The sequence below is a fragment of the Mustela putorius genome, unplaced genomic scaffold, assembly GCF_011764305.1.
Source record: "Mustela putorius furo isolate JIRA1106 unplaced genomic scaffold, ASM1176430v1.1 tig00000460_pilon_pilon_pilon, whole genome shotgun sequence".
In the NCBI taxonomy this organism is placed as follows: domain Eukaryota; kingdom Metazoa; phylum Chordata; class Mammalia; order Carnivora; family Mustelidae; genus Mustela; species Mustela putorius.
In genome coordinates, this window is record NW_025421389.1 from 8,411,704 (window position 1) to 8,436,941 (window position 25,238).

The 25,238-nt window shown below is 45.2% G+C and overlaps 1 protein-coding gene across 9 annotated transcripts in view; it reads right to left on the reverse strand.

Moving 5' to 3' along the window:
- The window catches only part of NTM (neurotrimin), a 948,645-nt gene that overhangs the window by 168,567 nt on the left and 754,840 nt on the right, over positions 1–25,238 (reverse strand). For all 9 annotated transcript variants that reach the window (XM_004763931.3, XM_004763937.3, XM_013062163.2 and 6 more), the window contains one exon: positions 10,966–11,198. In XM_004763931.3, the coding sequence (XP_004763988.1) occupies positions 10,966–11,198 (233 nt within the window). The remainder of the gene's footprint in view (positions 1–10,965; positions 11,199–25,238) is intronic.

Here is a 25,238-nt window from a genome sequence, read left to right on the forward strand (position 1 = left end):
TAACATGGCTCTGAATCCTGGGGAAGGAGAGGTACTAATGCAAGACAGGCAGGTCTGAGACAGCATCCCTAAGGAATTGACGTTGAAGTTCATGATTGAAGAATAAACAGGATTCAGTGAACAGAAAGAGGAAGAAGATGCAAGGCAGAGGTGAGGGAATGTAGAAAGGGCCCATGACCAGAAAGAACAAGAAGAATGAAATAAAATCAAATGAGCATGGGGAGTCAGGAGCACAGTGTGAACCAGGAGTGGAGAGGGTGCTCATCCTTGGGCCCTGTAGGCCATAATAAGGAACCGGCTCTCTTAGGTTAAGTCTTTGAGGTCCCATCAGATTCAGGTCTGAAACTATCACTCTGGCTATGAATAGAGACAAAGTGAGTGTTGAGGATAGTGGGTGTGTGCAGACTAGCTATTTTATGATCATTTTAATAGCCAGGATCTGAAATACTAAACCATTCATTTCTAAAGTCTTCTCTTTGTGTGGCCTTCCCACATCCATACCTTTCTCCCAAGTTTAGGAGGCACCTGGCCCTTAATCCTTGCATTCTGGTCAATGGCTCTGTCCCAGTAGCCCCCCTTTTCAAACTTTAATTGCTGCCCTCACCCCCATATATATCCTGATGGGAGGGACTGGTCTCCTTCGTATTTGTATCTATCCCAACCTATATTTTGGTTCTACACACCTGGTGGTCTACATGTGTGTGAAAGGGAAAAAAAGAAAAACAAAATGTCTGATCTCCCTTTTTTAGGGGAGTAAGAAAGGACATGGCTAGCTTGGATCCTTAGGTGCAGAGCAGGGTTAGCATGACAATTCCTCCTTTAAGTTCCAGTTTCGGAGCATTATAAGACCACCATAAAACAAATCCAATCTGAATTATGGGAACAAAGGGGATGAGAGCTAGAGAGTGGAGGAACATCACCAGGCCAGAAGGTCAGAAAACCAGAAACACTAGAGTCAAAGGACAGAACCAGGATGGAGAAAGGGAATACAATCCAGACAGGTTCTTGGGAATGAGGACCCACACCAGCAGCAGAATATAAGTACACAGCCAGAACAGAGAAATGTGTCTGCCTAAAGGAGTCAAAACAAGACAAATGGACAGAAGAACCTGGCAACATTTACTATTGATAAATAATTACAAAAATGAAGGATTTTAACATGCAAGAGCATTTGGCATCCTTTTATTTGGTAACTTTCTCCAAACTGGATTATGTGATATATCCAAACATTCCTATAAAATACATCTAGTTGGAAATAATTAAAGAAGTGGGTCATTCTTCCAGGTACTTATTGTCATATTCAGACTGGAATTCAGGACTCCTAAATTCTGAAATTTCCTTCTTCCTATTAAGCTATTCAATCCCCAACGGAGCCAACACTGGGTTCATTGTGCAGACTCCCAATTAATCACAGTAAAAAGCACTATTTGCCAAGTGAAAATCCTCTATTTTGAATTCTTAATCCCCCCACCAGCTGAGTTTACCACAAAGACATGAATATATAATTGAGACATAAAGAAAACATGCCACCAAATTAAACTGTCCTAATTTTAAATCAATAAATTCTTTCTCAAATAACTTTAAATGAAGATCTCTCAAAAGAAAAATATTGTGCTCTGGCAACTCCAGTAGCATTTCACCACTGAGTCTACCTCCAGCAGAAGCCAATTAGATTTTTACCAATGTTAGACATTAATTTACCATAGAAGATATTCAACAGGAAATGAAGTCTTATGATTACATGCCAAGAGCTGACACCTTAGAGCCTAAATTACCCTGGAAACATCAGAACCTCTGAGACTCCTTCATCTGCATGTGGTGGGATCTTGGGTACCAGTGAGAAGGTGCAGCTGGCAACAGGCCAGTCTCCAGTTCCTAAGGGTATGGGCCCTTTCCTGCTCACTGTGATCCTTCCCAGCATCTTTGCTTTGCTCTCTCTGGTACAATCACCATGATGACAGAACAATGAGCCCCCAGGGTCATGTACTTTCTTTGCTGGTGTACAGGGAAAGGTAGCTAATCTATCTTTACTATGGAAAAAGAATAATTAGTGTGACTGCAATGGTTATAAAACATACATTTTAAGGTTTTAAAAAACATACATTTTAAGGTTTTAAAATCTGACCTCGTGGGAGAAAAGTCTTTGGCAATCTTTACCATGCAAGGGACATAGAGTAAGTTGGGGTTGGATATATTCTTTCCTTCCAATAATTCCCTCTTCCTACCAAGGTTTCTTGACCCTGGCACTTGTCATTTTCTATTCTACTGATAAACTTCTAGATATTTGTCCTTTGCCAGAACAACCTAATGGAACTTTCCTTGAGGAAGAGATGTGATGTTCTTACAAACATCAAGGAAAACTGAGCCCATTTTGAAAATCTGCAGGACTCCAAGTCCTACCACTTTTCATTGTGCACCTTTCCAGGGCTCACAGGCCATCTACTACCTATGTGCAGACTATCTTTCTGGCCATACACTCAATGACTTCACCAGAGGAACCCTGTCCTGTTACTACCTTAGTGTCGTTACTTTTCCTCCAACATATCATACATCCTCAGAATGCCAAGCTTTGTACCTGTCACTGCTGCCAGGATGCTTCTCTCCAGACCTAAAAATTCCTATTCACTCTTGAGGGGGTTGGTGAAATGTAACCATGCAGTTTTGCTTCCCTTTCAGTGTATTAGGAACAGTTATATATAGGAGAATCCTAACCCAAGACGTTACCTTATAAGAGAGCTATTTGTAAGTATATGAATGCCTTCTGCTAGATGGGACAGGAACTCCATCTGGGTCTTTGTGTCCCCAGTGCCTAATTTCAAAATACTGTTTGATGGAATGGAAAGTTTTCAGTTGAGATTTCTCAATCTGACAGCAAATGGACTTCGACACATAGTCACCAACTTCACCCCATGCCCTAAAAGCAGGGCATTTCAATTTTAGCAAAACAAAAACAAAAACAAACAAACAAACAAACTCCAGAAGAATTATCAGGGGCTTTTTGGGGTGCCGAGGTGACTCAATCTATCAAGTGTCTGCCTTTGGCTCAGGTCAGGTCCTGGGGTGGAACCCCACCTTGGGCTCCCTGCTCAGCCGGAAGCCTCTTTCTCCCTTTCCTCCCAGCTTGTGGCTCTTGCTCTCTCTCACTATCTCTTTCTCTCTCAAATAAATAAATCAAGTCTAAGAAAAATTAAAATAAAAAGAATTATCAGAAGCTTTTTAAGTCTTTTGAGTATCTAAGCTCCTCTATCCATAGTGCTGGCCTTTCTAACACTTAATACACAACCTACAGGGGAGACCTACTGAAACCTCTAGGGATGTTGTAAGAGGGCTTTTCTAAACATATTCTGGGATTAGTCAGATCCATACCAGTGGTTCTTGAGGCCATAAAGAGACATTGTGTCATCCTTAATTAACACTGTCTGTTTCAAGTTCCGCTCAGATAAACTACAGGGAGCTTCTGATATGGGAATAAGAATCTATAGGAATGTATCTTGGAAGGGCAACTTATTCAGGATCTGACATTTGCACTTTCCCCCAAATAAAAGGGCAGCAGGTCTTATTTGGAGGCCTCAGGGGTACACAAGACCCAGGAGGAATCAGAGCCACTATGTTATCCCAATCAGAGGCGACTCAGACTCCCTGAGGAAAAACACCTCAGGGTTGCTTAAAGACCTTCCTTTGGGAGCCCTAACTGCTAACCTGGAGGGATGTTGCCTGACTCCTGTGAGTGTTTTTGGTGAAGCAATAGGGTCGGGCCACCCAAACTTTCTGTTTCCTTAGAGCCATAAGTGGTAAGAAGGGCTCGGCCAGGGCCACCCTGTTGTTATTTACTGTTGTGACCAGGAAGCACGGGAGCCAGAGGTCAAGTCTTCCAAACTGGCTTCCAAAACATGAGGGACCCTCCCAGATGCCCCAGAAGGCAGAGAAAATGCCATTATTAAACCACTGTGACTTTCATTACAGCAATTTTCTCAGATTCCTTTAGTCTAAGAGACTCTTCAACCCCTCCATTGTCAGGAACTAAACGAAGAAATTTAAAAACTCACCAGTTAGAACTGAAATGCTTCATTTGCATGCTGTCTAAATTCTGTAAATCAATTTCAGGTAAAATGCCCTACTTCCTTGTCATTCTCCAGGGTGTTTGAGGATCACTCTAATTTTGTAGTGGGATTTAATTTCCTGACTTTTTGAAAGTTCTGTTGAATTCAGATGCACAGTCTTACGATCAGACCGAATGTGCACGTTCATCTATTTCTTGAGCAGGGCAGGAAGAGGAAAGATGATTTGGAAAGCAGTTTGGGATGGTAAATGTGACCTACTGTCACACAGACTATGGAAGCCCGAAGAGCACAGATGTACTCAGAAGGTGACTTCTGTTGATTTAGAACCGAATGGTGACGCTTCCCTCTACTACAGGCTCAGCAAGCTGTGGCTTGAATGGAAATTAGTCAGTACAAAGGTCTTCTCAACGCTACAGGAGCCTTGTAGCGCTAGGAGGGCACATTGCTTTCTAGGTGATGTGGCTGCAGAGACAGAAATCTTTGCTCTCCACGTTAGGATTAGAGCACATTATTCCCTTTGATATGTTGTGCTTCAAATTTCCTCTTGTACAGGTTCAGAGTGGGGGAGGGGTTCTATGGGGCATAGGTGTCCAGAAATTAAAAGTTATTGTTCCTGTTCCCTTAATCATAATAATGAGTTTAGTTTGACAAGGTCAATTAATTATTCAGGATTGGAAAGCAACACGATTATACAGATCAGGCGGGTAAGAAGAAAGGGCTTGGAAGACGAAGACAATGAAAGGTAAATGAAGGGCTGGTACAGCCAAAGCTCCATTGTTTGCAAGTCACCTGCCCGTGCTGACTCTCTCCCTGGCCTAGGCCCTTTCTCTCTGGAATTCCTCTAAGGCAGGGAATGACAGCAGAATCCTGGCTTCTTTCTCTCCTTCCTGCCCCATTCCAGAGGCATTAGCATCTCCTCCCTTTCATGAGCTTCGGAGCTGTTTGACTCCACGAGACAGGTAATTAACTATCAAACAATAGCAGGGATTTTCAGATTAATTCTGCTTAGGAAGAAACTGGAAAACTCATTTACACCAAACAAAAGGGAGGGGGTGATTAGATACTCCAGTGACAAAAGAGAGACCTAGATAGAACCTGGAAAAAGTGCTAGAGACCAAAAGCTCTGTTAATTATTATTATTTTTTATTATTGCTATTACACTAATATCCATGTCTTAGGAGCACTGTGGGCTAACATCCGCTATCATGCCAACATGTGTCTGAGTGAGATTAAAACCCCTCAAGAACAGCGCTCAGGCCTCTGCACCTGGATGAGAAGGCCCTTCGCTAATGTTCTGTGGACCACCAGGGAAGCTGTGCTCAACTGTCACACAAGGGCGCTTGCAAGACAGTGAAAGCTTTGAGAGGGCTTTCACGATCCCCTTAACTTAGCAAACAATTCAATCCCACAAGGTGTTTTATTGTCTCTGAGCTCTCCACGAGACTTTCTCTTCCAAATGCTTAGCCACTTTAGATACCCTGAGGAGCACCAGGATCAAGACAGGAATAGGGTTAAAATATGCAGCTGGACTCCAGAAGCAGCCACTTATTAATTACACTCACAGAGCAGAACACCCTGAGGTCAAAGGGATGGAAATCATTAGACCCAAATTTCAATAAATCTAAAATGGACGTCCCTCACGCTGGCCTAAAAGATGGTGTTCTGGCTGCCTAAGTGGGCGTGAAAATATGTGAGTGGTATTTCTTAATGTTCACCAACTCCTTCTGTGTGGAGTATTCAAGGCATCTAACAATTAAGAAGTCCAGAGATCTGAGGTTCTTCATGAAGCCGTCACACAATGCTTTAGAACACGAGGCTTTTGACGAGTTAGTACCACCTTGTTCTAGAGTCCTCAAGGTCCTGGTGTGCTCCCTCCCCACTCCACACCCATATTTAACCAACCTCCAAATTCTGTTTTCCTTTGGATACAACTTCAGACTCTGGTTTTTCTTCTCTGCCTTAGCTAACAGAAGAACTCCAGTTCTCCACCTTTGTAGTACCCTTCTCTTGTCTTTAAAAGACCTCCGTCTTTTCTTATTTCTGTCTTATCTCCAAAACCCCATTCTCTTTTCCATACCACACCTGACCCCTTACATTAATGAAACCCATTCTTGCTTTCACATGTACTGGCCCATTGCCCAAAACTAACTTTCTTTCTTTCTTTCAAGATTTTATTTATTTATTTATTTGTTTGTTTGTTTGTTTGTTTGTTTATTTGACAACAAGAGACACAGCAAGAGAGGGAACACAGCAAAGGGAGTGGGAGAGGGACGAGCAGGCTCCTCACAGAACAGGGAGCCCAATGCGAGACTCAATCCCAGGACCCTGGGATCACGGCTTGAGCTGAAGGCAGACGCTTAACAACTGAGCCACCCAGGCATCCCCCAAAAGAACTTTCTAAGACAAGAGAATATTCTATTTCTCTCCTGGCTAATAGAGTAGCCACTGGTCATACATGGCTACAGAAGCATGTAGCTAGTGCAACTGAGGAAGTGCATTTTAAATTTTATTTGTTTTTAGCCCATTTAATTTTCAATAGCCATTGTGGTGAGTAGGTACCTCACTCAGTTCTCTTGTCCCTTTCCCCTTGCCCACCAGCCCCTGCTGATGCCTTTTCCCTCTTCCTCTTTCCACACTGCCCCCAGAGCCGATCTCTTCTTTAAAGCCGTCCCTTACTCCTGGCTTATCTGGAAGACTCACTCCATGTAATCACCTGGGCTCAGTGCCCGTAGCCAGAAGCCTGCTCTTCCCTCCATGTTGACCCTGAACAACGCAAATCGGAAGAACTGTCACCTTCTTCTGGAAGGCTGGTCTAACATTCTGGGCCACAGAGACTGAGATCTCTGTGGTTTGACACTCACACTTACTTCACCTGGTACTCCCCATGGTGTCACTTACTAGCTGCTCCTCCAGCCCCTACGGTGCCCACTGCAGGAGCACTCCTCTGCAGCCCAGGCTAGGCCAACCCAGTCTATGTTCTAGCCACATCACCAGCCCTGCCAGGACCTTTGGAAACCGGTCCCACCCCCCTCAGCCTGGGGAAGATTTAGGAGAATTTAGGTAGCCCCAGAGATAACTAAAAAAAAACAAAAAAACAAAAAAGCACATCGAGAACTTACCACCAGTGAAAGATTGTCCTGAGGATTGGAAGGACAGGAGATGATGTGTATAGCAGAAGCTCTGGAAACCATGAACCAAGGAAAGACCCCTAGCCCTTCATCCTGGGCTTGAGCTCGGGGACCCACCCATGCTCAGAAGCACTGCCACATAAAAAGACCAGCCTGATTACTGTCAAGTCTTTTCTGAATCTGTTAAAATGTATAATCAGAGGACATGCAGGTAAGAGGACCCACATTGCTGGTTTTTCCTGATGGGTGCCCTAGAAGGATTCAGCCAATAGTAGCTATACTTCCAGAAAATGAATTCTTGGTCATGGCTTGGGCAAACATTATAGAAGTCCATCTCCACACAAATGGGAACTAATTCTTTGAAGGCAGCTTTTTATTCATCTCCATGTGCTAAGCGATTGGCCAAAGTACTGTAGCCAGAGTTGTTTGTCAGCAATTATAACCCCTATGGAGGAAGGAAGCAGTACTAAGGGCATGCACAAAGGGCCAAAGGTCTGATTCTCAGACACCTGCAGAGGCGGCATCACAGCTGCCCGCGAGAACTAAACATACTCAGTCACAACCATGGAGAAGACCCAGAACAAAGAACTAGTGGGGACAAAGGGTATGTTGATAACAAGAGGAAAGATACTCTCTCCCTGAAGCAGCTCACATGATACTATGGAAGTGTGATTACCTTCCTTCTGTGTAGGTTTACTTGTATGTGAAGCTGACCACATATATATAAATATACATACTCAGAGGCAGACAGTTGGTTTAGTTCTTTCTGCTGCTGCTAGTGTGTATGTGTGTGCACGTGCAGTGTGAGTATATGGCTGTGAGTATTTAATGACTGTAATGCCATTTTGAAAACTTAATACATCTGACTTTCATCCCAGCAGCATTGTGTTCAGGGTTGAATAGCAACTTCAACAAAATCCAGACAGTCAGCTCCTGCTAGGGGAATTAGGGTTTATGTTCAGTATAATAAATGATCCCAAGATAAATATATTCTTTTTTTTTTAAATGCTGGATGGTGATGTATCCTCCTTCCAATACAGAGATGGGGGAGTCTAGCTCTATTTAGTTTGTCTGATTGTTTTTAAGAAGGGGGACAGGTTGGCTCTGAAAAACTATGGTCCACTATTCATTAAAGTGTCAATAATGCTCAGCCCAGGCATATCGACAGCGGATTAGCTTGGGCTGAGTCTGTGTACAAGACCAGTGCCTTTTTTAACCTAGCTTGTTTCCAGATCAATACACCCATCAGCATTCGAAAATTAGCCCAAGATGAGATTCCAATACTTGAGGTGGCGTGTCATGCTAAGAGGCCACCTAGCCAAGTCACAGATGTAAACACCTAGCTGGGGATTAGACATTTTCCATTAGCCTGGACATGAGCAAAGATTGATGTAGACCTCCTCGCCGTGCCCCTCCCAGGTCTCTACCCCCACATGCACTCCGCTTCCCCTCTGGATGCTGTCTAAGACCTCTGGACTATAGTTCCAGCCATTTGCTTCAATAAGCATTTATTAAATGTGCACTTTGGATCAGGCACTCTCCCAGGTACTTAGGGCAGGAATGTGGGTGTGTAGGTGTGTGTGTTGGGAGGGGAGGGCTTAAAGAAAAAAAAAAAAGACAAAAACACGGTCCTTATTTTCAGGGAAGTTTCGGCATTTTCCACTCTTTCTTCCATACTCCAGTTCCAGAAAGTTCCTGGCTTGCTAAAGTGAATGTCGTACTAGTGTGTGTTTGTTAAATTTTCTTTGTCAGTGCAGGGTATCGTGCTCTCAATAGTAAGTGTGTGCAGGTCAGGGCATGAAGGGAGCATGGGGGATGGCTTCAGAAGCGCCCCCTCGTAGAGAATACAGATAGTGCCACTGGAGCAGTCGTCAGACCTCCTCATCAGATGTGGCCCTCAAATTATGTTTCAGTCAACTATCCATCATAAAAAAGGTTTTGACCAATTGATTGATTTTTAAATTTTTTTTAAGTAGGCCCCATGCTTAGCATGGAGCCCAATGAGGGGCTTGAACTCATGATGCTGAGATCAAGACCTGAGCTGAGATTGAGAGTCGGAAGCTTAACTGACCAAGCCACCCAAGCACCCCCCCCAAAATGTATTTTACATAAAAAACATATCCACCCTGAAACAAAAGTCTTAGGGAATGATACTTATTCTGCTGTTTGTAATATGGTGATAACTTCCATGCAATTTCATCTCCTTTAAAAAATTTTGTTTGCATCCAGGAGTTTGAAATATATTTATTTATAGGACGAATTAATAGGAAAAGTCATAATATCCATTCAGAGGAGTGAGAAAAAGAAATAAGAACCACACGGTGTGGCCAAGCTCTGGACCAGCACTGAGGGACACAGAGGTCCCTGTGGTCCCTGCTTAGAGCGAAGGCCACAGTTCTCATGTTGTGCTGAGTCTCATCCCCGCTCACCTAGCCTGCCCTTCCCCAGCACATGTCCAAACCTGGGATGTACATTCTCTTCCCTTCTCACAGATCACGTTCCCGAATTCCCCCAGCTCCTTTGTGTTCTTCCTTCTCCAGCCACTTTCCTGCTCTTGTTTCTCTAGCCAAGCATCTGACAATCTCTTCCCCTTTCTTTGGCTGCCCTGACGAGGAGTGGTGGCTGAAGGAACCTCTGCTGGAGGAGCTTCTGGCCCTCGATGCCCATCAGCTGGATGAAGGGAACTAGGGATCAGGCTGGGAAATAGACCCCAGCAGAAAAGGCAGGCTCCACTACTCTGAGCCTAAGCTTCTGAGATAATAAAATGAGCTAGTGGTCCACTATAAAAGAATTTTAAAAAGCTAAAAAGTAGTACCAGTATTTAAAAAAATATTGGTGGTTAACATGTATACAGCTCTGTAGGTGCCAGACCCACTTCTAAATATCAGATAAAATTTAGCAAGCTCATCACATCAGTGACTCTGCTTTACAGAAGGATACCCTGAAGCCTAGTCAGTAAGTTGATTCAGGTCTCACAGCCCGAAAGCGACCAAGTCTCATTCTGGCCCTATGTCCACCATGGTAAAGTGCTGTGTGAATCTTCTGGGGCCAGTTCTTCTTTGTGGGAAACAGGCGAGCACCACACCCAGGGCCTGAGAAACAGGGAGAGAGAGGGCAGAACCCAGGGAGATGCAAAACCAAACCCAGTATATAGGCCTCAAAAGCTGGGGTTGAGGGGTGCAGAAAGAGGGGGCAGGAACCCGGGGTGTCAGCAAACATGGAGAATCAGACACAGGTTATTAAAAGGGAGAAACCCAGGGCTGAGAGATGAGAGACGCAAGCAAGCAGGAGACAGTGGGGGTGGCTGTTAAGGGCGTGTCCCAGGTGGGCGTTTAGAGCATCTGTGACGGGCTCTGCTTTCTTTGAAGCCTGTGGGAGGGTATGGCGTGTGTGTAGTGCCAGAAGAGCTAAAACACAGATCTTAAAATAAAGCAAGCTTAGAACTGGATAGAACCTTAAAAAAAAAAAAAAAAAAGAAAGAAGAAAAAAAAAAGAAAATCTAAAGAGGAGAAAAAAGCCAAGGAAAGCAATAATTAGAAGATAATTTTCTGAGAAAATATATTATTGGAACAAAACCAAAAAAGAAAATCCTAGTTCTATTCAACAGGAAAACTTATGTCAAAATTCAGCTTCAAATGGCAGAATGACAATTAGTTGTTCTGTTGTCCTGTCCAGATGGAACAAACAGAACTCATCTCTGCCGAGGATCACAGAAAAAGTGTCGGACATGGGTTCTCCCAGCCACTGCCCAGACCGTGCAGCCAAACCCCGCCTACCTTGCACAATGAGGTGGACCCTGGAGGTCTTTGGGTGGTTGTCTGTCTGCACAGAGCAGGTGTACGGGCCCTCGTCATATACATCCACGTTCTGGATCTCGATGCTGTACTGGGTCTGGGTGTTGCTCAGGAGGACCACACGTGGGTCTAGGCACCATTTGTCATTCCCAGCATAGAGGATGGTGCTACGGTTTAGCCAGGCCACCCGGGTGACCCGGTTGTCAATTGTGCACCTGGAGGGAAAAACAGACCGGTGAGTCCAGGCACCAGAAAGGAAGTGGAGGCAATCAGAGTCAGGTCTTCTTAGCAATGCTAGGATGACTTTTCACCATGCCCTGTCTTCACCCGTCCACCCCCTTCCCCCAGTATACACACATAACATTCCCTGTCTTATTGTTATGAGTGGCACTTTCTGGAAATGGGCAGCAGAGATCTTGTGCAATTATAGCCTCAGAGCACTGGCTATCTGAGTCTTCTGGGTCCTGAGAAGTTCAGCACTGAGCACTGAAAACCAGCTGAGCAAAGTACCAATTCCGTAGTCATAACTATTTGGTGGTTACAGTTGAAGGCATCTTCCATACCCAGAATGGCTAGACCCTCGGGGAGCCATCAGCTCTCCCTTTGCACAAGGATTCCCATGCTGTAGGTATTTGGGGAGTACTAAGTCATCCAGTACTTATAACAACCCTATGAGCAAGGTTCTGTTGGTAGAAGGAACAGAAGAACAAAGAAACTAAATATTTCTCCCAAGCCACAGAGATAATATGTGCTACATCAGAGAGACCCAGATTTTAACTACTAAACATTATCTCAGAATAGCGGATTCTAACAGAAGGCTTCTGAAGTCAAAACTAAATATGGACCACCACCATTGCTATTTATCTTCATTACACCCAGGGGCAGAAATGTTCAATTACTGCGAGACTAAAGGCATTTTCCAAAATCTCAAAACTGTTTGCATGTATAAAAATAGATTTCGTCTTTTTTATTTTTGCATCTGGAGTCCCCAAATTGTGGAAGCTCCCTTCTCTTTCCTTATATTTTCAAATCTCCCAGCTTCTCTCGCCAAGTCCTAATCACATCTCTCTGTCTGTATTCATTTCCCTCTCTCAGTACACCAAGTATGTTCTATGGCCTTAGGGGAAATTCACAAACACAGTGTCCTGATCCTAACTACAATGCTGGAAATAGCACTGTAGCTCAGTATGTATAATGATACCTCAAATTTATATATTCTTTTGCAGTGTACAAAATACTTTTATATCCACACCGTTTCTTTTGATTCTTGCAGCCAATCTGTGAAGTAGATTATCTTACCCATTCTCTACTTTAAAGATCAGGACTCCACCATTTGGAATGCTCTGAGGAATTGGCTAGGTTAGAGAGCTGGGAAGTGACAGGCATCTCAGCCAGGACATCTGGCTGATTCCTGGACCTGTGTGCTCCTCAGAATGTGCAAAGGGAGATTTTTCCCTGGGGAGGGACACCTGTCCCTGCTGAATTCTCAAAATGGTCTATGACCATAAAAAACCTAAGAACTGCTGCTGAGCACACCAGCTTCCCGGGTGGTCCCTCTTGAGATGAGATTTCCTGTACTGCACCTTCTTTCCGCTTACACTTCTGTAAATGTCACAGGATCACTGCAGGGCCACTCAGGCACACATGGGGAGCCTTGCTGAGAATTCCTGTAGGGAAAGCTGCTCCACCAGAAACACCTTTGCTCTGGTGTCCAGCAAGCTCTGTGCTATTCATTGTGTTTCCCAGACAATGCAGGATGGAAATGACTTCACTAGGAAAAGATCAAGGGAATGGGCCACTTGGTCAGAATCGCATGAAGGGTTTGTTACAGGGGTTTAGTTTCACCTCCTACCCTACTGATTTAGTCTTTGGGTATCCGGAAATACGAATTTCTAACAATACCCCAGTTGGGTCATAGACCTACCAAAGTTTGAAAAACACTGGCACAGAGTTGTGTGTCTGAGATCAGCTACATAATTTGGGGGGCTCAATATAAAATGAAAAGGCAGAGCTCAGTATAAAATGAAAAGGCAGAGCTCATTTCAAGATACTGAGAGCAGAGCACTTAACCATGTGCAGGGTCCTTCTGAGTGCAGAGTCTGTGTGTATAATACCTGAGTGAACATACCCTAAGTAGACCTTGCAGTTTATTGTGCTTACAGTGATTCTTGGGAATCTTAATACAATGCATGTCCTGATTTGATAGGTCTGGCGTGGATCCCGAGAGTCCACACTTTCAATAAGCTCTCAAGTGACACCAGTGCTGCTGGCTCTAGACCATTCCTTAGCATAAATCTTGAGTATGAAACATATGAATATTAGGATGGAGAAGCACTGAGCTAGCAGCTCACTATGTAGAAGTGTGGTCAGAAAACCAGCAGATCACCATCCCATGGGAGCCTGGTAGAAATGCAGAAACTCTGGCCCTACCTTATATGCAATGACTTAGAATATTCACTTTAGTAAGATCTCTAGATAACTAGAATACATGTGAAGTTTGGGCTGGTCTAGAACATATTTCAAGACTGCCTCTGGCTTTGAGGACTATACCAAGAATGCTGTCAGTAAATGAGAGGTAGAGAAGTACAGCCAACAGAGGAGGCACGTGAGGCCATCCCTTTTCTTAGGTTCCTCACAGACGTCCCTGATGTTTGTCATCGCAGGCTGCCTTACCTGGAGTGTGGACTTGGAACCAGAGTGGTTTGAAATTCCTGAAGAACAACACACTCCCCAGCATATTTTACTAGTAACACACCTGGGATGTTATTTGTCTTAATTACCTTAAGGATATCCCCTGCTCTAAATTGTACTTGGCAACTCCTGGATGGCTCAGTCAGCTGAGTATCCCACTCTTGATTTCAACTCAGGACGTAATCTCAGGGTCCTGAGACTGAGCCCCATGTCAGGATCTGCTCAGAGCCTGCTTAAGATTCTCTCTCATTCTCTTTGCCCGCCCCCAGCTCTCCTGCACACCTTCTCTCCCCCCTCCCCTCTAAAATCAATAAATAAATACTTGGAAAAATAAATTTTGTTTCGACCCAAGCAGAGAAACTGTGAAATTCATATTCATGACTAATATTTATTGAAAGCATCTTCTTGTATGCCTGGTACAACACAAGCCTATTACATAGACTATATCTCAAAAATGTGGTGGGTTCACTTATTAATGCCAACTTACAGATGGGGTTAAGTCACGTTTAAAAAATATCCAAATTGAAAGAATACTTGAATTGATCAGAATCGCTGTGGTATTAAGTTGCAGAGTCAGGATTCAGGCCCAGTTTTATTTTATTTTGTTTCCAATTCAGTGTTCTTCAAGGTCCTTATAAGCCCTCCCAAATGCCCTCCAACATTTAAATTCAGGGTGCGTCAGAATTACCTGGAAGCCCTGATAAAGTATGGATTGCTGGCCCCTCCCTGGCCTGGAGACCACATTTTGAAGTCCATTAATTTAGACATCTGGTTCCTGATGTCTAAATCAGATGAAGGCTGCAGAGTGAGTGGGCACTAGGAAATGACCCTTGTTTGAAATAGTTTTCCATGACTTTACAGGAGAGAACTTCCTTGTAACCAATAAGTTCTGGGAAGCCAGAGCTGAGGCCCGGCTATTTGCTCCTCCAGCAGCTAAAATGGACCCAGACACCAGGTGAATGGCCAGCTGTGGCATAGGAAATTCTGATCCACAACCTCTGCATGGCTTGGATAATTGTTTCTGATGCCCACAGTGGGGGCATCTCAGCCTCCTGATGAATCCAAAAGGACGGTCCTGGGCTTCCTGGGAGTGCCTAATTATTGGAAACTGACTGCAACGACGTCGTCTCACTGCTCTGCACTGCGCTTCCAGGGCCAGAGATGTTCATTTGCAGATACACTAATGCTCCGAACGCAGCCAATTTCCAGCCCGGTTATGCGGCCCCTGTGATATACTACACTGAAAAGCTGGCATAGCTTCAGCTGTGGTTTGGGCACATCCAAGGTCATGTTTAGATGTCCAAACTGTCACTGCTGGATATCAGTCTTGCTGAGCCTCCCCGGCATTACTGCCGGCTTCTGCAGAGATGGATCACAAAAGTAACTTGGCAGCCAACTACTGTCACCTCCTCATACCTGTCCCCATCTATCTGTCTCATTTATTGAGTCTCCACAACAATGCAGAGGAAACAATTCTCCCCAGTTTAAAAAAAAAAAAAAAGGTAAAAGCAAGCATAATTGCTCCCTCAGAATGCCCTGGTTGTTGGGAAGTCAGTAGAAGACTGAGGTAGGAAATTCCATCAACAGCCTCCCTGTTTTGCAGAGATGGCCCTCAACATAGTTCTGCAAAATGACACCTCAAACACACCATGGTATTTCATGTCTCTCAGGAAGGTAACTGACTGTATGATTAAATGGGAAGTAGGGATCCCTTCCAACTCAACTCTTCCCAATCCAGGCATGTACAGCTGGTGAGGGCCACTTATCAGAGGGAAATAGTCGCAGGTCAGCAAGGGGATGGAGAGACAGAAAGAGTTGAAAGTGCTCTGTCCAAACCTTGAAATCCTCTCAACTAACCTTCTTTCTTTCTTTTTTTTTTTTTTTTTAAGATTTATTTACCTGTTTGAGAGAGAGAGAGAGAGCGAGCAAGCTGGGACAGGTGCAGAAAGAGAAGGAGGGAGAGGGTCTCAAGTTGACTCCACAGTGGGTGTGGAGCCCAACACGGGGCCCAATCCCATGACCCTGAGATCATGGTTTGAGCCAAAATCAAGAGTGGAATGCTCAACTAACAGAGCCACTCAGGTGGCCCACCTCTCACTTTTTCCCTGAATTCTTGAGATACACTAAGCTCCTAAACCAAGCATCATCTCCTCCCATACTGCCAGATATACAAAGATAAACAATCTTTACTGACCTAAGCCTTCTGGATTGAGCTCTTCCAACTCCCCAACTCCAAACATCTCTGAACTCTGAAAGCCCTCTGTCCTTCTGCCTTAATACTGCCCTCACTTCCATCCATGAGCCCTCTAGCCAGTGGCCATCAGCCTTCAGCCTTTGTGGGAATGGCCTTCTCCTCCCATCAGGAACTCCTCGCACACGTGATCCCCATGGACAGCCCATGGCCTGACCTATGCAATATCCTGGCAGCATCAAGACAGACAGACAGACAAAGCCTAGTAGAGATGCTTGTTTATCATTTCATTGATGAGGCCAGTGCCCTTCTCAGTATACAAGTCTGTCTACATTCTGCTCCTTGGAGAAATTTCTTCTTAAAGAGAGAGCAAGCCTGTTCTATTTTAATAGAGATCATCCAGGTTGGGCAGCTTACATGGATCGGCAATGCATTTTCTTTAATGATGAAAAGGTTCATGTGTAGTTGACTGGAAGAAGACCAGTCACAGATGCCCATGCTGGACATTGCACCTGAGCAGAGTGTACGGCAGAGAAAGCTGTCATACCTGTCATTTTCTACAGCTGCACCAATTGTGCCAAAGCTCTAAAAATGCAGCCCTCTATGTCCTCCATCTCTTGCTGATGAATAGTGACATTATTACACTTGCTGCATTTATACATTGAGGAATAGGAAAAAAAAAAAAAAAGATTAAGCAAGCCCAGGATGAGGGCCTGCAGAGTTAAAACCATAAAAGTATGGACTCAGGGCCTCAAGCCACTTTTGGATCTGGAAGGAAATGAGAAAGGGAGAGAGACAGTGGGTGTGTGTCTACAAATTACAAGAAAAACAGAACAAAAGTATCTGCTTGGAATCTTCTAAAGGCAGACAAAGAGAGTGTTGAAATAAAGAGAACGATTATTGAAGAAGGAGAGAAAAATCTAGGCTTGACCTTTCTTAAATGCACCTGCCTGAAGATCCGAGGGCTACAATGGATCCAGACAGTGGGTAATCCAACCATTCCTTCTGTCAAATGGCCCTTCAATTGCTTTTGAAAAGCAACACATCTCAAGCAATGCTTGAGTCTACAGTAAAATAAGAGCTTCCGCCCTTCACAGCACCTGGTCACAATCTCCTCTTATTGCAGAGAAATGCTCCAGCTGCCCCTAAATTTGGTACCTTTGAGCATTTGGCTGCTGCTCTGCCCCTCCCTGCAAGCTTCACAGACAATCATTGCGATGTGGATTGCAGAGAAATACCACCAGCCAGCCCCAAGGAGTTGGCATGGACATCTTCCAGACCTTTTCCCGGGGGGAAACCATCAAATAGAAAAGGCAAGATGCTTCATCACCCACCTGCTGAAAATTCAGACAGCACTAGTACCTTCACTGAAGAAGAAGGCTTCCCTATTGGGGTTGCTAATTTTGCCCCTAGTAGAGTCTAAACTCAAGTCAATATTTGTAAAATTGTTTTGGATCATAGTGAGGCAAGAAACACTGAACTTAACACTCAGTTCACGATGGCCTTGAATCCCTCAACTACGACTGTTTTTGCTTAACATTAAAAAGAAAAACAGATGTGTGCTAGAAAGTCTGTGCCTGGGTAGAAGCAGAAATCTTAGAAGAAAGGGGCATGGATCGATGGTAAAACCCAACTGTGCACATACCACCCTGGAAGCTCACACTGGTGGCAGGTAGCTGTGGCCTATAGGGGCTGGGGGGGTTGGAGAGAGGCAAGAGAACAGGCTCTGAACTCAGACAACTGGAATCAAAGTCCCAGGTCTTGTGTATATTGCCTCCCTACAAGCCCTCCAAACTTGTCTGGGTTTCATTTCACTCATCAACATTTTCTCCTGCATGGGGTTAATGAGAGATAGAATGGAACCAAACATGCAGATGAATTGCTTTGTGTGTAGTTGAAACTCCACAAACAGCGTGGTTCTACAATCTATTATACATATGGCTTTCCCATCTTCTCTGCATGTATGTTGCATCTCTTACTAGATGGTAAGTTCTTGAAAGCAAGGGCCACGCCTTATTTTGCTTACGTGCCCCGACATGACATCCTGTTGAGTACAGAGTAAGCATTCAATAAATATCTATTGTCAGTTTCATTTTTGTTTAAAATCTCTCACCTTCCACAAACTTTTGAGAAGTATAAGATCACAGAGCCTGTGTCTAGAAGAGCCCCAGGCCGCAAGGGTAAACTACTCTGCCTGCATTTACAATATAAAATGCATACAACTCCATCGATGCACGCTCTCTATTTGAGGGCATCAAAACAGTGGCGTCTATCACCTTTTACTTCTCTAATGTCTTGAACATAAATCCAGAAGGCTTGGCTTTGTGAACCTCCAAGGAGTGTTCTCCATAAGCACACCTACCCATCTGTCTTTCCTGTCCAAGTCAAATAAAGTAGCATCATCTCAAAACAAACTGCTGAGCTGGGTGGGCTGTGACTTGTCTGAAATGAACGGCACAACATTTTGATTTGTGCCGGTGGCAAAAAAAAACATTGCTACTCAAATGTTCCTGGGGGCTTGGGACAGCCCAGTAGGTCCCATCACGATTCTAAGCCGGAGATCCCAAAAGCCATTTCCTTGTTCAATAGCTGTGTCACATGCATTTAGCAATGTGGGCAATAGGGAATCATGGTCTTGTTTTACAACCATAGACAAAAGCAACAGAGCCTCCCCCTGCCCACCCCCCGACCCCGCCCCAGGTGACCAAAGCCAAGCAGCCAGGAAACTTCTCTTCTTCTCTATTTTTTTTTTCTCATTCCTTTTCCTGACATATACAAAATTGTCCAAACATAAAGGAGGGTTCCCTGAACCCCTTGAGCAAAACCAACATTCCCTGGGCGAGGGATCCCAGAAGCGCTGACAGAAACTTTAATGGAAATTCATCCTGAACTGCATTTGCCAGTTGAACCTTGGGCTTCAGCGAATGATCTCCTACAAAGCCCCCTCTCACCTCCCAGCCCCACTGCTTTAGGCAAGATGTGTATCATGTACATTGGACTACGTCTCACAGTGACCTGAGCACTCTGTTCGCATCTGGATTCAGCAGCTCACTATTTTTAGAATGTGCTTCCTCGCTGTGTGTGAAACAAATTCCTTCCCCTATCAAGGCCAATTTAAAATATTATTTTGTATCCCCACTACCTTTCTTCTGTAAAAATGTTTAATCCTTCATGAATGATCTCCAGACATATTTTAATCCTGGTGTGTATTTCTGCTTATGGTCCATTTTCCTGTGATGGGTGGAGTCTATGAAGACAGGAAGTGTATATTTGTTTCTTCATTCCCAGGACTCCTGGCTACATTCAGGACGATTTGGATCTTGTGAGAGTCAGGGTGGCCGTGAGGTGAGAAGGCAGTTGCTAAACACAAGAGGGCCGGCAAAAGTCCCTCTGTCAAAAATGACAGCCCCTAAGCAGTGGACCTCTCCCCACAGCCCTCTCTCTCTAGTGGCAGCTGTGACCTCCTCTTTATCTCCTCAGCCCTGTAGGTGTTAATATTGCCCTCCTGTACTAGTCCTGCTGTCCTGACTCTTCCCTGTACTTTCCCTACACTTTGGCTCACACCTGGCAAATATGCATTTTATTAAACTCTCCTCAAGTTACTCAATTTGAGCACACCATCTTTTTTCCCTGCAGGAACGTTGACTTCTGTGGTAGCTTGTACAGTACACTCTGTGAAAGGTTTTTTTATTTTATCTTGAAGACAAGAAGAACCGGAGAACCAAAGTGAAGACCTTTGCAGTGGCTACCTCAAAAAACTAACAATGGCTATAAGAGGCACCAACATTGATCTTGTCTCATTGTCTTCTACTGAGTGGCCCCTCTCGGCATGGAAAGAAATGTGATTCCAGGAAAAGACTCCTGCAATCTTTTCCTTCTTTTCTTTGTCTCCTCCTATTCTGGTCCTTGCCAGCTGGTCCACGTAAAGCCTGAACCAAAATGGAGCTTCATGCAGAAGAAGTTGGACCCAGAGAGGCAGGTTATAAGTAGGAAGCACACAACTGTTATCTGTTCCAGACAATTTTCGCAATGACACTGGAAAAAACAGGACTCACTCAGGTAAAGTGGTATGGACAGGACATATTAGACGTATAGTGCCATGTTGGAAAAGGGGTCTGGAAGTACCCACCTCCTCCCAAGCCCAGGATCAGGAGAGGCTATGAACGATGCAGCCGTCTGGTAGGCCTCATGCCTAGGAGTCAGCCTCAAGGGAAGTAGCATGTGTGTCCCTCTGCTCCAACTCTGGGACTAGCTCCAACTCCAACTCCTTGTTGAAACAACTCCACATCCCTCTCCCAGGCCTGGATCCTGCCTCCAGCACCCCTCCCATCACCAAAAAAGATCGCCTATAGTTAGGGATTGAACACCCCCCGGTGAGAAGAACCTCATGGCCTAGGAGGCTAAAACCACCTCTTAGACCAGTGACCTCTACGGTCTTCCTTCCTGCCAGCAGGTATAAGGGTGACACCCAGGCAGCTCTGAGCAATCAGCAACATGTTGCCTTTCTACCTGGTTCTCACTTGGGAGACTGTGTACACACATGACTCTGTGTCAGGGAGGGAGGGTTTGGAATGAAAGCGATCCCGTTTGAGGCCAGAGCTCTTCTTTTCCTCACCTAGGAAGGAAGAGACAGTCTGCCACCTCAAGCTCCCACAGCACACTAGAAGGAAGAACAGGCCAACTAAAGCTAGAATCCCAAAATGATACAGAGGGCTTCTGGGTTGTTCTCACTAAATGACCCTGGCCACACAATTAGTTCCCCTTTTGGCAGCACCACTGTGTCTCCAACCACTGCCCAGGGCCCACCTGGGAGTCAGGGGCAGCGGCGGTAAGCAGGCAGGCTCCCTCCCAGGCTACAAAGTGCCACTTCCACCCCCTAAGAGGCTGAGACACAGGTGGAACAGAGAAAGAGAACCAATGCAGAGTTGCACGGAGTAGCGGTGAGGCTTCTGCTCCCCGTGCACATCCTCTGCTGGCCTGTGAAGAGAAAGGGTCCCCAGGGTCCAGAAAAACAGGCACTGCTACAAGGAAATGTGAAAATAATTAAGCAGGGAGAAGCTAATTGGCTCTCTCCAGATAGCTAATCTATGTGATGTGACACCTTGGTGGGGGCGAAGGGCAGGATGTATCCCCAGAAAGACAAAAGCTCTCAGTGGAAGGAGCAGCCTTGGCCTGCGCCTACTGCCACCCGGTATCCTCATTCCCCAGGGGGAAGACCTCGCCTTTTGCCTAGTTTCTGTCAGGTTTCTTCCTCTGTTCTGTGACAGTTGTTTGTTAGAGGAGCACCCTCTCAGTGGAGTGCCAGTCTCGCACACTTGTTTATTGTTAAAGGCATCTGTGGACCAGCCTTGGTGCCCTCCCCCACCCCCGTCATAAAACAGAAGTTGGCTATATGGAGACGTGTGGGACGTGGGGGTGGACACCAGGATGCAGGGATGGGGGGACCAACTGGCACTCTTAGCCGATTTCATCTTTTTACCAAGGATGGTGGGAAGCCTTAAAATACCTTTCCTAAGCCAGAAGACCTAGAAAAATGTCTTCCAGTGTGTTCACCTAAGGGAAGGACATACTGTTTTGCCTTAATTCCTGGAGGAAAAGATCTGGGGATCAGGTTAGAACAGTCTCCACAGTCAAGATGTGGCAGCCTGCCAAGGGGATCTTAAGCATGGAGGCAGGGCACCAGGAGCAAGGGAAGCAGCTAGCACGGCCTTTGTCCCTGGGTCTTGGATCCTCTGTAATGTCCCCACCTGGGCAGGACAAGGCCCAGTGTTCACACCAACTCCCCTGGGTCCCTTTCATTATTTCTGTGCCTCTCCAGGTCTCTGTGTGCCTCTGCTTTGAACAGTCCCCATCTGGGGCTCTCCTTGCAGGGCTGCCTTGAGGCCACAGAGCCCCTTTGCACACACTCACAGAGCTGGAAGTGTCCAGAAGCCCATGCCCCGTGGGGCAGCTGGCAGGCAGCAGGCTGGGGAGGAGTGGGGAAGCCTCTCTCTGTACTTGCCAGAGTCTCTCTGCATCCAACAGAAGCCGCACTCATGGATATTTGCCTGAAATCGAGCTTTTCCTTGGCTTTCTGCCCTTCTCTGTCCTGCTTCTCCCACTCTCTCTGAGTTCTCCTGGAAGCACTTCCTTAATAAGTCACTTCAACACAAACTCCCATCTCCAGGTCCTGCTTCTGGGGCTCCAGAACCGAGACAGTCCTATTTGTAATTCTCACAAAGTTCCTGTGATCAAAAGGAGAAACCCTGAAGGAAAGGGCAATAATCCGGAGGCTGTAAGAAGGTGCTAGAGGGATGCAGACTGCTCTATACCAGGCACGGGGTTGGGGGAAGGGGGTGTCCTGGGCTCCAGATGGAGGTGGCGGGACCATGGAAAGCTGGAAGCCAACAAGAACTAACAGGGAGGCAGGGCCATCTAAGGACACGGGAACCAAGGGAAATGCAATCTACGCAGGTGCAAGTACTGAAGGAGACAGCTGGTGACAATTTCAGGTGTGTGGTGGGGGTGGCTGGTGGATAGGTAGGGGGTTTGTACACTGGCAGTCACACAGAAACAGGAGCCCTGGGCTCCTATGGAATCACAGATACATTTACATAAATGGAGAAAAGGTGAGAAGATGTTCTCTGTAAGAAGGAAATGAAGTTTAAAGACAAGAAGTTGGAGACGGGTCAGATGTTTAAGGTCTGGTCTGAGAGAAGTAGGAGCTCTGTAGGGATGCAGAGCTGGCGTAAGCAGGAAGGCTGCAGTCAGCCTGGAGAAGCTCTAGAGCTACGTTTGGAGGGCAATTGACAGGATGAAAATCACACTAGGGAGCAATGCAGGAGAGAGAAGACAGTAGATGTGGGGAGCACGCCACTGCCAGAAACAACGTAAATGCTGAGGTATCCTCTTCTCAAGAAGGTTTCCCCTTCCTCACTTGCTGGGTCTTATTCATGCATGAGATATCTGATCCCATGTTCTCCCATGGACATGATCAAGTTAAACCGGGCTGACGGGAGGTACTGTGAATCACAGGACTTTCCCCCATTCTGCAAACTATTTAATAGCCTTTGTCCTCCCAAGGATCTTATCCCCGGGGTTATCCTTCTCTTTCTCATTCTTTGACCTTCACATCTGGTTGTTACTCCAAAGATGTGGACAAACTGGGACGTGTAATAATAGTTTATTGAATTATCTGTTTATTTGACAAATATTCACTGAGAACCTACTATGTGCCATGCATTGTGTTAAGCACTTAATGTGATACCAAGACAAATAAGACAGACACAGACAGGCATTCTGCTCATACAGAAGAGAGGCAAAGTAAAGCGGATCATCATGAAGTGTGAGTCTCGTATGAGAGGACACTTCAGGGTGTTACACAGAAAATAGGGGGTTATTGGGGAACCTTCCCTTATCTAAGGGGCCAGGGCAAACCTTTGCAGAAGTGGTGCTTTTGCCAAGAACTTAACAAACATATATAAATTTGGTGCTTGGAGGGACCTGAGAGACGGTCTACCACCTTATAGGTTAGAGTTTAAAATTAAATCTACACAGTTGCTTCATACATGTCCTTATGGCTATGTAGCTATTTGATTCAAGAATGATTGGGGAGGGCGCCTGGGTGGCTCAGTGGGTTAAGCTGCTGCCTTTGGCTCAGGTCATGATCTCAGGGTGCTGGGATGGAGTCCCGCATCAGGCTCTCTGCTCAGCAGGGAGTCTGCTTCTTCCTCTCTTTCTCTGCCTGCCTCTCTTCCTAACTGTGATCTCTCTCTGTCAAATAAATAAATAAAATCTTTAAAAAAAAAAAAAAAGAATGATTGGGGATAAGAATCTGCATCTCTCAATTCTTTAAACCAAGAGAAAAAAAAAAAATCAGTGATTCCTGGGATTAGTGTATTCCAAGAGAGATTCTGTAATGAACATTCTGAAAACTTGACAATGCACTGGGTGTTACTCAGATATTAACAAGATCTCTACCATCTGGAAGCTGCCGTGAATTAGTATATATTATCTGATATAACCTCAGCTTGCATGTTCATATTTAAGAGAAGCAGCAATCATGCCCAGAGCTTTTGGCCTAATTTCCATGGAGTTGAACTAGCTGGGTCCACGTCTTATTATCTAATCTCCTGTGACAAGCCTGAGTCCTTAGACTTCTTGTGACTCCGTTTTCTTAAGTGTCAAAGGGGGGAAAATGCGGCTATCCACTCAACGCTTTTGGTTGTCATGACGGTCAAAAAAGGTATTTCAGGAAGAATATAAAACACTCTAAGGAACAGGGAGGTGTTAATGATTTTTAAAATTTACAAATCTTTTGTGTAAAAATATAGTCGACCCTGCTCTTCAAATTCCCCAAATAACCAAATGAATGCCTACGTCATCCTGCTCAACCTTAACCATTCCATTATGGTGTTTCCAGGCCTTTGGAGATGCAAGCTCACTCTTCATGACAAAATGTAACTCCTTACTCTCTATATTTTTGGAGCTTATGATACAAAGAAGAGAACAGCTACTTCACTGGAAGGAAGTAGGGGACCTGCACAGGGAGCTGAATGACATAGAGTGGGCACTCACTGAAGGAGGGGCCTGATTTTAACCCTGAAAATACAGCACTCACCCTGGAACCTGAAGCAGGAAACCCTGAAGAGAGGGTCCTTAACTCTGACTCATGTACCCACACTGGTAGGAAGCCGGGCACAGCTCAGACGGTGAGGTTGGAGATGGAAGGGAGGGTGCAGGTACATAACTGTCACCCAGCAGAGTCAGTCCTCTGAGCACTGGGGCTGCTTCTGCAGTAATTTCTTCACCAGGCACTAAGTGAATAATTATCCAAGTCCTTTACAGAAACTCTCTGTGCCTTTGGTGGCATTCTGTATTAAATCATCTTTGTCGGAAGGGATTCTAGCTGTATTGTAGGAGGGCTAATTCTTTCTCTGCATAAAGTACTCCCAGATCTTGACCTTTCAACAGCAAACTCAAATCATTCCCTAATCTCACTCAGATTGACCTCGTCCCAGAAGCCAAGGAAGTAGGGGTTCCAATGTGGTCAGACTTGGATGGTGGGTAGCACCAAGGTCCCCTAACTGGTCTCTTGTCTCCAGTTGTAACCCTTCTAGCTAACCCTCTTGCTGTCTTTTTTCTAGCAAAACCTTTGGACTCTTTTGCTCAAAACCCTTCAGTGGTCCCCACAGCTTTTAGTATGAAGCTACAAATTACAGAATGACTTAACAGGATGCCCCCGACCTCATCTAGACCCATCACCTTGTACAGGACCCACATCACAGCATGTGATTGCAGTTTTCTTGCAGATTCCTCAATGCTGCATGCCCTGCCATGATTCCAAACCATGTCCCATGCTGTCTCCTTTGTTTAGAACATCCTTGCCACCTCA